The sequence below is a fragment of the Gekko japonicus genome, unplaced genomic scaffold, assembly GCF_001447785.1.
Source record: "Gekko japonicus isolate JY-2015 unplaced genomic scaffold, Gekko_japonicus_V1.1 scaffold298, whole genome shotgun sequence".
Classification (NCBI taxonomy): Eukaryota; Metazoa; Chordata; class Lepidosauria; order Squamata; family Gekkonidae; genus Gekko; species Gekko japonicus.
In genome coordinates, this window is record NW_015163615.1 from 916,266 (window position 1) to 929,513 (window position 13,248).

Genomic DNA, 13,248 nt, shown 5'->3' on the forward strand with positions numbered 1-13,248 from the left:
TGTAATAAAACTATCTTCTCAAGCTGTTTCTGTGTCTTGCTAGTCCCCTGAGCATATTGATCACATTCCATAAGTCCATCTGGGCCCTTTCTTATGTAATATATATGTGTTTTTAATTTCTATTATCATGTAACGGTTTCTGGGAACCAGAGTTCCTGGATAAATACACAAATTGTCAAATCTGCTTCTGCTTAAAACCCAATTTTTATTTGACACTTTCAGAAAAATTAGACTTTCCAGGGAAGCAACATCTGTGTGCCAAGACAAGAGAATACCAAAGGCTCATGAAGAAGCATACGCAGTAATAGCTCTAAGGCTATGAGCTTCTTCCCCTTAAAGTCCATCCAGGTCTTGTTGTGTTCTGGAGGCAATGCAAAATGTTTTTTAAGGTTGGGGGGGAAGCTTCCTTTTACAGAATAAGAGACTCCAGCTAAAGTTAAGCATTTGAAGTATGTGCTTAATTCCTTTGCTGTACCAAAGTGACAAACACTGCAACCCTAAAGACATTTCCCTGGGACTAAGTCACATTGAATAACATGGAATTTACATCTGAGTAGACTTGCTTAGGAATGCTCCCTTAAATATTTACATTTGACAGGAGCATACCCAGTGATTTTAATTCTTTTGGTCAGCAGCATGCTTTTATATCATTACTGTGAATTTTTACAATTTAGTTTCATATATAGATGCATTTTGTGTTTTACTGACTGATTTGAACAACTGTACTGATAGTATAAAAGTGGACATGTTATCTTTATTGTTTCAATGAGCAAGGGGACAGGTGAATTAAGGCTGGTTCAGATGACTTTTATTGTATTGTGACAATAATCTACATGCCGTAATACAATAAAAATTTAAGAACTCCTATTAAAATTAATAATGCTAGATGTGCAAGCTTCACTGAGGATCTCAGCACAGAATTCTAAAGTACATCTTTCTGGTGAAGTAGTTCCAAGAAGTTAAGGCAAGAACCCTGTAATGATTTCATGTTTAACTGTGTGTGTGTGTCTTTAAAAGTTTGGTTGCATGGCTGTGTGATAATCTAGAATGGTTGAAACAGGCAAGTGGTGTGAGAGGGGGAGGGGTTTTGGAAGTGATGCTGTGTGGATGATATGTATGTCTATCAGGAGTGACAGTTAGAGGTAGGACAGCTGAATAAGACAGTTGAAGAAGACAGTGAGAGAGTTAGTTAAGTTCTGTGTATGAGAGGAGTGAGACACATCCCTGTGTGGGATAAGTTGGTTCTGAAGTCTGAGAGAGAGACAGTCTGTGTGTGATTTAAGAGTTAAGAACAGCTGAGGTTGTTCTGAGAGAATAGTAAAAATGTAAATGAAAGTAATTGAAGACAAAGTTTAAGAAAGGCTGTATGTCCTGGAGAGAAACAGTGAACTTACATGACCTTGAGTTAAAGTTACAAAGTTACATGCCCAGATCCCTGACAGAAAGGGAGCAGATCTTATGTGAGACACAAAGCAAGTGTTAAAAATATTCACAGTACCGGTTACCTTGTTATACTCTTTTATTTACAAATTATTTCAATAAATCTACTTTTATTCAAGTCTGCCAGCTCTGAAAGAAATAATTCCTCAGGAAACACATAGACCCTCATGAAAGCCTAAACCCTCGACCTACCTACCCAGAAATAGAAAAAGCATAAAGGTTTGGAAATCCTTTTAAAATTTCCTGGTGGCAGCCAGAGATACCCAGATAAACATAAGTAAAAGAACACTTTTAAAGTGAAACCAGGCCTCCCCAGATAAGGGGTCGTCACAAACCCCTGCATACATACATAGATATGCATGCCTTTATTTATAGCCTGCTTTTCTCCCCTCAGGGGGACCCAAATCAGTTTGCAACACCAATCTTCCCCTCTTCCATTTTGTCCTCACAACAACCACCCTGTGAGGTAAGTTAGCCTGAGAGTGGCTGGCCCAAGGTCACCCAGTGAGCTCTTTAGCCTTTCAACCGCCTCTGCTTTTTGGAATGTCCAGGTTTTGCTATTGCACAAATCCCTTCTGCAAAGCGTGAACGCCATCAGATTCTAATAGTATAGTGACTTTGAGTTCCAGGTTTCGAGTACACTAAAGTAAATGCATCACAGCCACAACCAAAATGGACGTTCTGACTCAATTTTTTTCACATGCTGTTTCAGACGTTTTCTTCCTTTGTCACCAAATCCATTATCATTCAAACTAGAAGGGGGGGGGGGGAGAGAAAATGGAGATAAAAATGAGTTCCTGGAGGGGAAAGTGCCATTGTCAATGCACTGCCATGCCAACCTCAACCTCCCTATCCTCTATGGCAATGAGTAAGTAGCACACAGAGAAAGGCTCTTTGGATTAAAACTAATTAAGTGAATGAAATTTAGAGTTTCCTTTAAAGAAATACAGGGAGAGCAGGCATATGACTAAGAAGTGTAGAACTAGCAGTCCTAGGACTGTCTGTTGTGACAAAATTCCTACACAGGAAGCAAAGGCCCTGACTTGCCTGGGGGCTGTGTTTGTGGCATGAGGCCAAAAGCAGTCTGAGGGAGCCTCATTTCAATGGTCGAGATCGGGACTTTGGGGGTAAGCCCCTGTGGCAGCTTGGGGCTGGCCAGTGTAATATAGTCACTGGGTTGGTCCAGGTACGGCAGAGCTCTAGGTGGGCCTGGTGTTCTTGTTTTGGCCCGCGCCTCCCCTTATTTAATCAGCTGCTGCTCGGGCCTTTACCCCAGCTTGTCTTGGCTCTCCCACCAATCCTCCCTCATCTTTAGTTGTCACGTGTTACATTTGGTTCTCTTGCCTGTTTGTTTCACTTGTTTCACCACAGCTTGGTTGGGCGGTCTGGGCATTGGGACGGATCCTTTTGTGGGGGAGGCTGTGCCTGTGCACCCATCTCCCCCACTTTGGGAACTCCCTTAAGGAGTCTTAAGGGTAGAGCCATTCACCAGCTTACCCAGCTCAGGGGCTGTCAGCTGGCTCTCACCACCAGGTGGAAAAGGAACTATGCAATGGCAAACACCCATGTGGAACCCAGGGCTTGGCACTCTGCAGTTCTCCCCCTGGCAGGCAGGCAGGCAGCGGGGGGGGGGGGTGTTATATCAGGTGGCAGGCAGGTCACCTGATACAGTATCTGTCCCCATGCTGCACCAATGCTCCTGTGGCTGCAATCATAAAGCTGTGGCCAAGTTTTCTCTAAACTGGTTTGTGTGTCACTGTTCTTCCTCCCTCACCTTTGCTCCCTTACTGGCCCCTGGGTCTGCAAGCACTTCCACCTAAGAAATGGTGTGCAACATGTATACAACTCATTGCAGATTGCACTCTTGGGTTAATCACATGTAACAATCTACTTGCAGGCTGCATGCATGCAATTTCCTACATGGAAATCACTTCCGTGTAGGAAATCCATTTTGTTTAAAAAACTTATAAGCGGAACAGGGGAGGAGCCTGGAGGGACTGGCACAAATGCAACTGCCACTATACATACCACAAAAAATGTAAACAGCACTACATCCAATCCTGTCAATGGATGCCTCTTAGAATTGTTCCATTCTATACTTTTCAAATTCAGGAACAAAAAGCCATGGAGTTTAAATGGAAAAATACACACCCAGTACCATCAATTGTAAACAGTGCATATATATATTTAAAATGCTGGATCTCACTGCAATAAATATGGAAGCAGAGCTCAATCATTTCCTAATCCAGTTACTGCACAGGAAAATTTGGCCTTGTGTGCACCTATTTTGCACAAAGAGCTCTTTTCCTTCCCATTTCCCCAGCCTTCTCCCAAATCTTTCTAGCTTCTACTCTCATTGTCCATTTAAGAGGCGGCCCTGATTTTGACCCATATTTAATGCTTGCTGCATTGTTTAGATAAGGGGTGTCAAACATGCAGCCCACAGGCTGCAGTCGGCCCCTGCAGGGCTTCTATCCAGCCCACAAACAACTGGCTCTTGTCTGCTTCCTACTTCCTGTTCCTGCATCGCAGCTTGCTTTTGCCCAGCTCCCTCCTCTCCTGCTTTCTGTTTCGCAGAGGAAAGAAAGCCAAGCCTCCCTTCCCTTGACTGGCTGAGGGTTCCTCCCCCTCCTCCTTTGGGAAGAAATGGAAGGGGAGGAAAAGAGCCAGAGAGCTGGACCTCCATGGATTAACAAAGTTTTATTCCAGGTATAAGCTTCTGTGTGTGCACACACTTCTTCAGAGAGAGAAGGAGGGAGGGAGGGGGAGTGAAAGAGCCAGAGAGAAGAGGAGAGAGATATCTCCCTTTCCAGTTCTAACAGATGGGGGAGAGAAACCTAACAGCACAGCTTGCAAGTTTTATTAGTAGAAGGGAGCAAGAAGGGAACAACTAGCAAAATTTGTGGCAGTAATTCATAAAGCTTTTATGAGTTACTTCTCATTTATTCAGCTACAGCTAGAATATGAGTACATCTGTCCTTATATCTTGGACAGTGAAATGATTTCAGGCCCCAAATTACAATAGCATTGGTAAAGAGAGAAGAAATCCAGGTCCCAGTTTAGTTCAGGAGGATGCATTTTCTTTATCTTCATTATCAGTTGCAATTCAGCACTCTTTCTTTCTAATTTCTCTTTGAAATTCCTTTGTAAGAGAACCGCTACTCTTAGGTCAGCAATTGAATGTCCTGCAAGGTTTAAATGTTCCCCCACTGGTTTTTGAATGTTGTGGTTTCTAATAGCAGTAGAAAGAGTAAGGGTCCAGTAGCACCTTAGACTAACAAAAACCTTAAAGACTAACAGCAGGGGATGAGCTGTCATGAATCACTGTTCACTTCTGTAGACTTTGTTTCCATTTATTCTTTGCATCCTCCTGGACTGAATCCTCCTGGACCAAACTGAGACCTAGGTTTCATGTCTCATTACCAATGCTGATAACTCCACGTCTATTACCCCTCTGTATATCACATCTAGGAGCTGCGTGGCTCAAGTGGTTAAGACGCTGAATTGCAGGCTGTGGAAGGTCAGTAGTTCAGCAGTTCAAGACCCGGGAGCCGCAAGACGGGGTGAGCTCCTGTCTCTAGTTCCAGCTCCTGCCAACCTAGCAGTTCGAAAGCAAGAAATTGCAAGTAGATAAATAGGTACCACTTCGGTGGGAAGGTAACAGCGTTCCGTGCGCCTTGGTGTTTAGTCATGCCGGCCACATGACCACGGAAACGTCTTCGGAGAGCGCTGGCTCTTCGGCTTTGAAACGGAGATGAGCACCGCAACGCTAGAGTCGGATTCGACTGGCTTCCGAGCAAGGGAACCTTTACCTTTACTATATCACATCTAATCCAATCAAGTCTGCTATTGCCATTCAGCATCTGAAATCATCTTTAGAAAGTTTGTATCTTTGGTCCCTTGTGTTTCATTTTATGGCACACAGGGCCTGGGCCAACAAAGTGACATTTATGTCAGATCCAGCCCTCGTAACAAATGAGTTCAACACCTCTGGTTTAGATACACAGTGGATAAGCTATCATCTCCCCCACAATATCCTCTATCATGCTTTCACTGGATTTAATGAGTCCACACCCTGCCTTCCTCTGGCCAGGAGGAAATCTGGTTGGGAAATTGGAGGCCTGCAGAATAATCTGTCTCTAGATTAGACCTAGCACTGAGCAGAGTAAAAAAGGCTGCACAACGATTTGTTTACAGCACCATACTGGACTGGATAAGATGTTCTTATGACCATGTGATTTCTGCTTATGTCTTTGCAAGGTGTCCACCAACTGGTTTTATTCCTGAATATTTACATTGTCCTACTGCTTTAATATTTATCTTTGTGTCTGGATAAGGATTTCTGATATCTGGATATACATGCGTGTTTGTTATTTTAGTATGTGTAGATATGGTTGAAAGGCAGTTAAAAAACCCTAAATAATCTTTCTAAATAAATGCTTAAAGAGTCTTCTGCTGATAAACCTTTACTGGCCAAGCTGTGAGGTTTGGGTTAAAGATAAAGCTTGCTTGTAACTTTTTGCCATTCTTTCATATTGTCTGTCTGTCTGTCTCACACACACACACACAAAGAGAGTCCAGTCCCCTAGTTCTCTTGGTTTTATGAACTACTGCAGTGGAATGATACTCTCCCTTTTCTTTAAAGGTAAAGGTTCCCTTGCTCGAAAGCCAGTCGAATCCAACTCTAGGGTTGCGGTGCTCATCTCCGTTTCAAAGCCGAAGAGCCAGCGCTGTCCGAAGACGTTTCTGTGGTCATGTGGCCGGCATGACTAAACACCAAGGCGCACAGAACGCTGTTACCTTCCCACCGAAGTGGTACCTATTTATCTACTTGCAATTTCTTGCTTTCGAACTGCTAGGTTGGCAGGAGCTGGAACTAGAGACGGGAGCTCACTCCGTCATGCGGCACACTCGGGTCTCGAACTGCTGAACTACCGACCTTCCACAGCCTGCAGTTCAGCGTCTTAACCACTTGAGCCACCGCAGCTCCGTTTTCTTTAAGACAGGGTAAATTCTCATTCCCATCCTTTCCAATACTCACTATAAAATAGACAGGCCTGTGCAAGTCTTCAGGAGGTGTACGATGAATGGCACAGTTGCCTCTGTGAAGGAGTTATCACTAAGGTTTAGACTGACAAGTGTTTTGCTAGTGCTCAGAGTAGCACAAAGTTCTTGGGCACAGGCATCCGTGAGGAAGTTCTCACCAAGACTGTCAATGATACAAAAAGAAGAAGCAACCACAAGCAGGTCATGAACTAGGTCTAATCACTTTCACTTTTTCTTCAATGTCGGTGACAACACAATCAAATGACAATAGAGAGCTGTTCTGTAAAATCTACTCCCAGCCCAATCCATAGCCCTTGGGATATGTTTCATGTATAACATGACTCAGTTTCTTAGGCGCACTGTGCTATGATCATAAAGAAAGGTTCACGAACAGTTACTAATCCCACACTGGGCATTGGTTGCTCCATAATTGTTATGCACAGAAGTGACAAATGTGGGGTGGTATTATTCCTACCAGTATCTTCCAAAAATTGCCATGTAGTTGATGGCCACGTTCAAGACAACAGGCCGCTGAGAGGCTGCTTTCTGGCATGTGATATCCTAAACAGAGACACTGTGCTCCTTTCTGTTACAGGTTAGGACTAGGGATGGGCGTGAACCAGAAAAATTGAGGTTTGTGGTGGTTCATGGGGTCTCACAAACCATGGTTTGTGAACCTCAATGAACTGTTCCATTTAACAAGCCGGTTTGGGTCCATGAGGTTTGTGCAGCTTCCAAGCAGAGGGGAGCGAAAGGCATTACTGAAATGGCTTGCATCTAATACAGTTCAGCAATGACTTTTGCTCCCTCTGCGGAAGCCGTAGTGGCTCTCGCAAGTGCAGAGCAGAAGGCATTTAAATGCTTTCTGACAGCTCACTCGCATCATACTGCAGCGGGGGCACAATTCGCACAAGTCAACTTGCACAAGTCATGCCACTGTGGCTCACTCAATTCAGAACGCTCACTTGTGCCGCGCCACCATGAACCCTCTTACGAACCAAACAATTCTCAGCAAAAACCATGGTGGTTCGTGGACAGTCTGCGAACAGCATGATTGCATGAATCATAATTCATGAATGCACAAATCACCCTGTTTCATCACGAAATTCAGTTTGTAAATTGGTTCATGCCCATCCCTAGTTAGGACTATGGTCAATATCAACAATGGCAAAAAAACCTGGACACACTCTGCGCTGGTGTCTTTTCACCAGGAATTTGGGAGGAAAGTGAAGCGGGACTCTATAGAAAAGTGGCCCTTCACAACTACAGATTATCATGACTCCATCCTCAAGTAAGAAGTCAAAGGCTCTTACCAACACAGATTCAGAGGAGCAACATACCCTAAATTCCCAAAGTAAGAACAGCCCATGGACTCAGTGGAGGAAGAAAAAATAGCGAACAAGGACTCAAACCAGCTGACTGGGCAGCTTGAACTTCCACCTGATGAATCAGCATGATCAATGCCACAAGACCCTTCATGAATCACTACTATAGATTCTAGGAGACATATCAAGAGACTAAGTGATGTGCGTGTACAAAGCTGCAAGCCAAAGCCTGGTTTCCCCACTCCACTGAAGGGAAAGGCTTGAGCTGTTACCAAGTCCTGCACCCAGGCTATAAGACCTCAGCTGAACACTGTACCTTAAGGTAAATTGTATCCTGCCCTGGAACTGACCCTGGTTCTGATGATCCTATTCTCACTACACCCATCTTTGCTGCTCCCTGAACATCCTGCCGCCTGCTCTCAACACCACCACCCAGCTACTTCTTTCTGCTGACCACTGCCTACCCTCTTGCTGCTAGCCCCTTCAATTCATGCTCAGTGCGCCTGGATTCCCAGCAGACCCACTGGAGCAGGACAAAGCTGTCCAATAATCTAAACATGAAGACTGGGATGCCTGCATATGCAGTCCCAAGGGAATAGTAATCTGTGTGAAAAAGACGCTAACACTAGTTCAATAATAACCAAAGTACTGATACAAATACAACCATATAAGCACAATCAAGTCAAATCTTAAAGTAGAAAAGTCTCCTCTTGAGGTAATATATGCTTTATAGACACTGAAACAATATATCTTTGAAGATGTATTGTTTCTTCGAAACCGAATTCTTAATATCCGGATTCTTCATATATTATTCTTCATACGTCTTCATCTCAAGAGGAAACTTTCTACTTTAAGATTGGACTTGATTGTGCTTATATGGTTGCATTTGTATCAATACTTTGGTTATTATTGAACTAGTGTTAGCGTCTTTTTCACACATTACTATTCCCTTGTATACCTACACTGTGTGTTCCTCTTTGGGTTGCTGCATATGCAGTCCCAACATCTCCACTCCTGTGTTACTTACTTCAGGGTATTCACATTACAATCTAATTCCTTCAGAATGGTGCAGAGAACATTCACTCCTGAGTTTCCAAGTCTATTGCTTCCAAATCTGTGGAGGGAAGAGGGGAAAAAAAACTCTTAGAGGCGCATTCAAAACTTCAGACAAATATATAAAGTTGTGGTCTGCATGGCTAGGATCCTGTCATTCAATGAAGAAATATCAGAGAGCCTCAAGTCTTCTTTTTAAAGACAGCAAGAGTCCAGTAGTATCTTAAAGACTAACAAAATTTGTGACAGGGCATGAGCTTTCATGAGTCATTGCTCACTTCTTTTTAAAGAGAGTAAGTTTCTATTCAAAGTGGTTAGGAAAAAGCTTGAAAATGCATGGTTAATGATTATTTAAATGTACTTTCTGGTACCTGAGATGGGAATCCTGCCTTCTGCACACTTCCTTATAATTCTTTCGGCCTCTCTGCACTTATTGCTTCCTTACATGCATTCCTACTGCTCTATCAGAAATCCCAGAATTTTGCAAAAACTCAAAAGTTTAATGCATATTGCTTTGAACCTTTGCATAATTTATTCTGATTGACCACAATGAACTTTCCAAAAGCAGGTTTTTGAGTTTTGTGCAAATCTAGATCCATGAGATGAAAACTCCTACGGATTCAGCCAGCCAATTCTAGGTTTTAGGGATCAGAATGAGACTTTTATGGGGAAGATTTAGTACTCATTAACCAAACGTACTTTATTTTCTTATCTCAAGTTTCCTATTGAGAAGAAGGATCAAGATCTAGAACACATTAAATGATCAAATCAGGTGTCTTTTTCCAGGTCTAGGATGCACCCAGTAACATATATGGCAGTTCAAATCAGACTACATATTTGACTTAGCTGGTCAAGGGTTTTCCTGGCTTCCATGCTCATACTATTCTGAGCAGGAGAACAAGGAGATTGCAGAGATTTATACTAAGTCTGCTGCCAATAAGGTATTAACAATCAACTATGTGGTGCCTACCAAATCTTGCAAGGCCTACTCCTCATCCTTCCTTCAACCTATTTTGCAGGTCAACTTTAGCTCTGGAGTGGTGATGCCTGCCATTTGAACAGGACATCCTCAGTCTAAACCTTTTATACAGGTAGCCAAATCACCCATTAAGAAAAACAAAATTTAATTCCGGGTATAAGCTTTCGTGTGCATACATGCTTCTTCAGATATCTGAAGAAGTGTGCATGCACACGAAAGCTTGTACCCCAAAATAAACTTTGTTGATCTTAAAGGTGCCACGGGACTCAATCTTTGTTCTGTTGCTTCAGACCAACACGGCTACCTACCTGAATTGGCCTGGGGGAACCCTGTACCATTTATCATATGTTGATGAATCACTGGGTAGTGCAGCCTGTGTTGTCACTTCTTATATTCCTTTCTGCTTTGCTTTGCAAGGGTCTAGTGCATTCTAAATTCCTAGCAAGGAGGGGAATTTGGGGCACGTCTCTACCAGCTATATAACATCTAGAATACACTTCTGTTTCCACTGCAGGTATTAAAGCCTGGAATTAGCCAAAGGCATGAACCTTTTAGCATGAGTTGAAGAGCAAGAGCCACAGGACTCCGAGCCCTTAGCCTATGCCATGTCACCCACAGCCTTCATGAGGCAAGCTTTGTAAGCCGCCCTGAGCCCGCATGCGGGGAGGGCGGGGGAGAAATGGAATTAAATAAATAAATAAATAAATAAATAATAAGCTAGTGGATCCAGGACTAACCCCCGATGTGGCGTATTACACTGTTTGTTCAAACTGTATTTTGTTATTTTGTAAGCCACTTTGGGTCTTCGATAAGAACAAGAAAAACAGTGCAAAAATTCCTAAATAAATAAATCCTGTCCCTGGGAACGGGGAGGTTCCTATCATCTCAGGCCCTTAAACCATAATGCCCTATGCTGACACACCTGGGTTTATTGCGGTAACATCAATAAAAAGGGAGACTGTATCAATAAAAATGTTTACATCATGACGTAGTCCTTCTGCACACATTTCATAAATCTTTTATTTACTCCTACAAAAATAACAAGATGGAGTCACTTACTCTAAAATGGCACAGTTTTGTATCCCTGGGGCCAAAGCTTTCATATGATGAGTCTTCAGTCTGCAGAAGGTTAAATCAATGGCATGATCTTGGATGGTGCTGTGCTGCAAGCAGAATGCCAGAACCCGGCAGTCCAATACCGAAAGCGTCTTGAAAGAAATGTTAATAGTCTGGAAACGATGCACCACACGCCTTGCAAGTTCTGCTTCCTGTCTCTCAAACAGACAGTGGAAAAAATTCAGCAGGCGATAACCTTTCCGAGGAGGATCCTCAGCAGCCACCTCTTCTGCTCTCTGCAACAAGAGAGGCTTGGCAAGGTCAGACATCTTACACTGCATGGCTTCCTCCAGGAAGGCTTGCACCTTTTCACTGCTCAGGCCAAATAGGAAGCGTACAGTTAATGTCAGATGCTCATTGCCTGGCTTTTCACATACATCTAAGAGTTTCTTCAGGTCCATCTCGTTATCATCGGGGGCTCTCGTTTTCTCACCTGGCAGAATATAAAACATGGCAGCACAAAACTCCTGAAAGCAGAGGTGGAGAAAACAGTAGAGGCTGTGGCGGCCAATCCCCCTGTGGAATGTCCTCCTATCAAGAAACAGGTCCTTAAGATCAGACACAGCCAAGTTATGTTCCTTGAGGTCATCTTCTTCAAAGAGGATTTTCTGTTCTAGAATGCCGGCTCGTGCCAAGGAACAAAGATTCCTGAACTCATCCAAAAGGGACTTCTTTCTTTTTTGGGAATCATGCTTAAGGAGACTGAGAGAAAACTGCACAAAGACCTTGGTTGTGGTGTCCAGTGTGTCTGCAATCTCATCCTCCGTTTCCAGTTCCACTTTAATGACAGAACAGATGATACAACATACCATGGGGATAAAGCAGATGGTGGACACTGCAGTGGTATTTTCAATGAATCGCAGGGCTAGGTTGGCTTTCCCCTCATCTTTAAAGAATTTGGAAAAATATTCACGGCGACCCTTTTCAGAGAATCCCAGGATCTCAGCAAATCTGGGGAACTTCACATAGCCTTGCAGTCTCTCTGCAGCACCAGGCCTCGTGGTGATTAACAGATAGGATTTAGGCAACAGCGTCTTCCTCAGCAGGTTGCTCAGAATACCTTGCATGGACATCTTTGAAGAAGGACTGGCACAGCAATGATCATCTTCAGGCTGTAATGAGAAAGGAAGCTCATCAAAGCCGTCAATGATGAAAAGCAGTTTTTCAGGGAAGGCTAAGATCTCTTTCATGGGGGCATACATGTCCTGACACTGTTCTATAATAAGGTCAGCCAGACTTTTGGCTTCTTCAGTTAGGCTCAGTTCTCGGCAGCGAATGCAGAACACATAGTCAAAGAGGCCCTGATAGAGCTCCCCAGCAGCCCAGTCCAGCATGATCTTTTGCACGGTCATTGATTTGCCAATCCCTGCAGGTCCCTGGAGCACTACTGTTCTTGGGGTTACTCCAGATTTATCAGGTTCAAAAAGGTTTTCAGTGGCAGTTGATGAATAAACAGAAGCGTTTTCTTCCAGGATCTCCAGGTGCCTCCTGCCAGTAGCAGCCAACTCGTGCTCCTTCTGCTTCTGAGGTCGATGATCCCTGATAATAAGCAGCTCTATGAATCGTTCATTTAAAGGGCTGCTCTCACCAAGCAAACTATTCCTGTCCTCTATCAGCTGGTAGTTTTCCATCACAGTCTCAGCATACTTCCTTTTGTAACCTAGTTCAAGGCAAAAAGGTCCATCATTTGTGATACACTGATAAATTGATTCAATTTATAAAAGAAAAGGTCCATCATTTGTGATACACTGATAAATTGATTCAATTTATAAACTACTCTCCCCCAAAAGGCTCAGGGCGGTGTACAACATATAAAAAGGTAAAGGTTTCCCTTGCTTGAAAGCCAGTTGAATCCGACTCTAGGGTTGCGGTGCTCATCTCCATTTCCAAGCCGAAGCACCAGCGCTGTCCGAAGATGTTTCCGTGGTCATGTGGCCGGCATGACTAAACGCTGAGGCGCACAGAATGCTGTTTGCCTTCCCACTGAAGCAGTACCTATTTATCTACTTGCAATTTCTTGCTTTCAGACTGCTAGGTTGCTAGGAGCTGGGACCAGAGATGGGAGCTCACGCCGTCACGCGACACTTAGGGTCTCAAACTGCTGAACTACAGGCCTTCCGGTCTGCAGTTCAGTGTCTTAACCTCTGAGCCACTGCAGCCCCTTCACATATACCAACACATTAATAAATAAAACAACTTAACAGTTACAATAAAAGCAATTTAAAACAACATGGTGCAATAATAAATTCATCTAGCATCATGCAAAAGATCATCACTCTCCTAAGGGTT

The 13,248-nt window shown here is 43.5% G+C and overlaps 1 protein-coding gene across 1 annotated transcript in view; it reads right to left on the reverse strand.

The window, feature by feature from the left end:
• Window positions 1-2,070: 2,070 nt before the first annotated feature.
• The window catches only part of LOC107107144 (NACHT, LRR and PYD domains-containing protein 3-like), a 16,388-nt gene continuing 5,210 nt past the window's right edge, over window positions 2,071-13,248 (reverse strand). The window contains exons 3-6 of the mRNA XM_015407393.1: window positions 10,903-12,619; window positions 8,839-8,925; window positions 6,482-6,649; window positions 2,071-2,192 (exon numbers count right to left, since the gene is read on the reverse strand). Of these exons, the coding sequence (XP_015262879.1) occupies window positions 2,096-2,192; window positions 6,482-6,649; window positions 8,839-8,925; window positions 10,903-12,619 (2,069 nt within the window). The 3' untranslated portion in view covers window positions 2,071-2,095. The remainder of the gene's footprint in view (window positions 2,193-6,481; window positions 6,650-8,838; window positions 8,926-10,902; window positions 12,620-13,248) is intronic.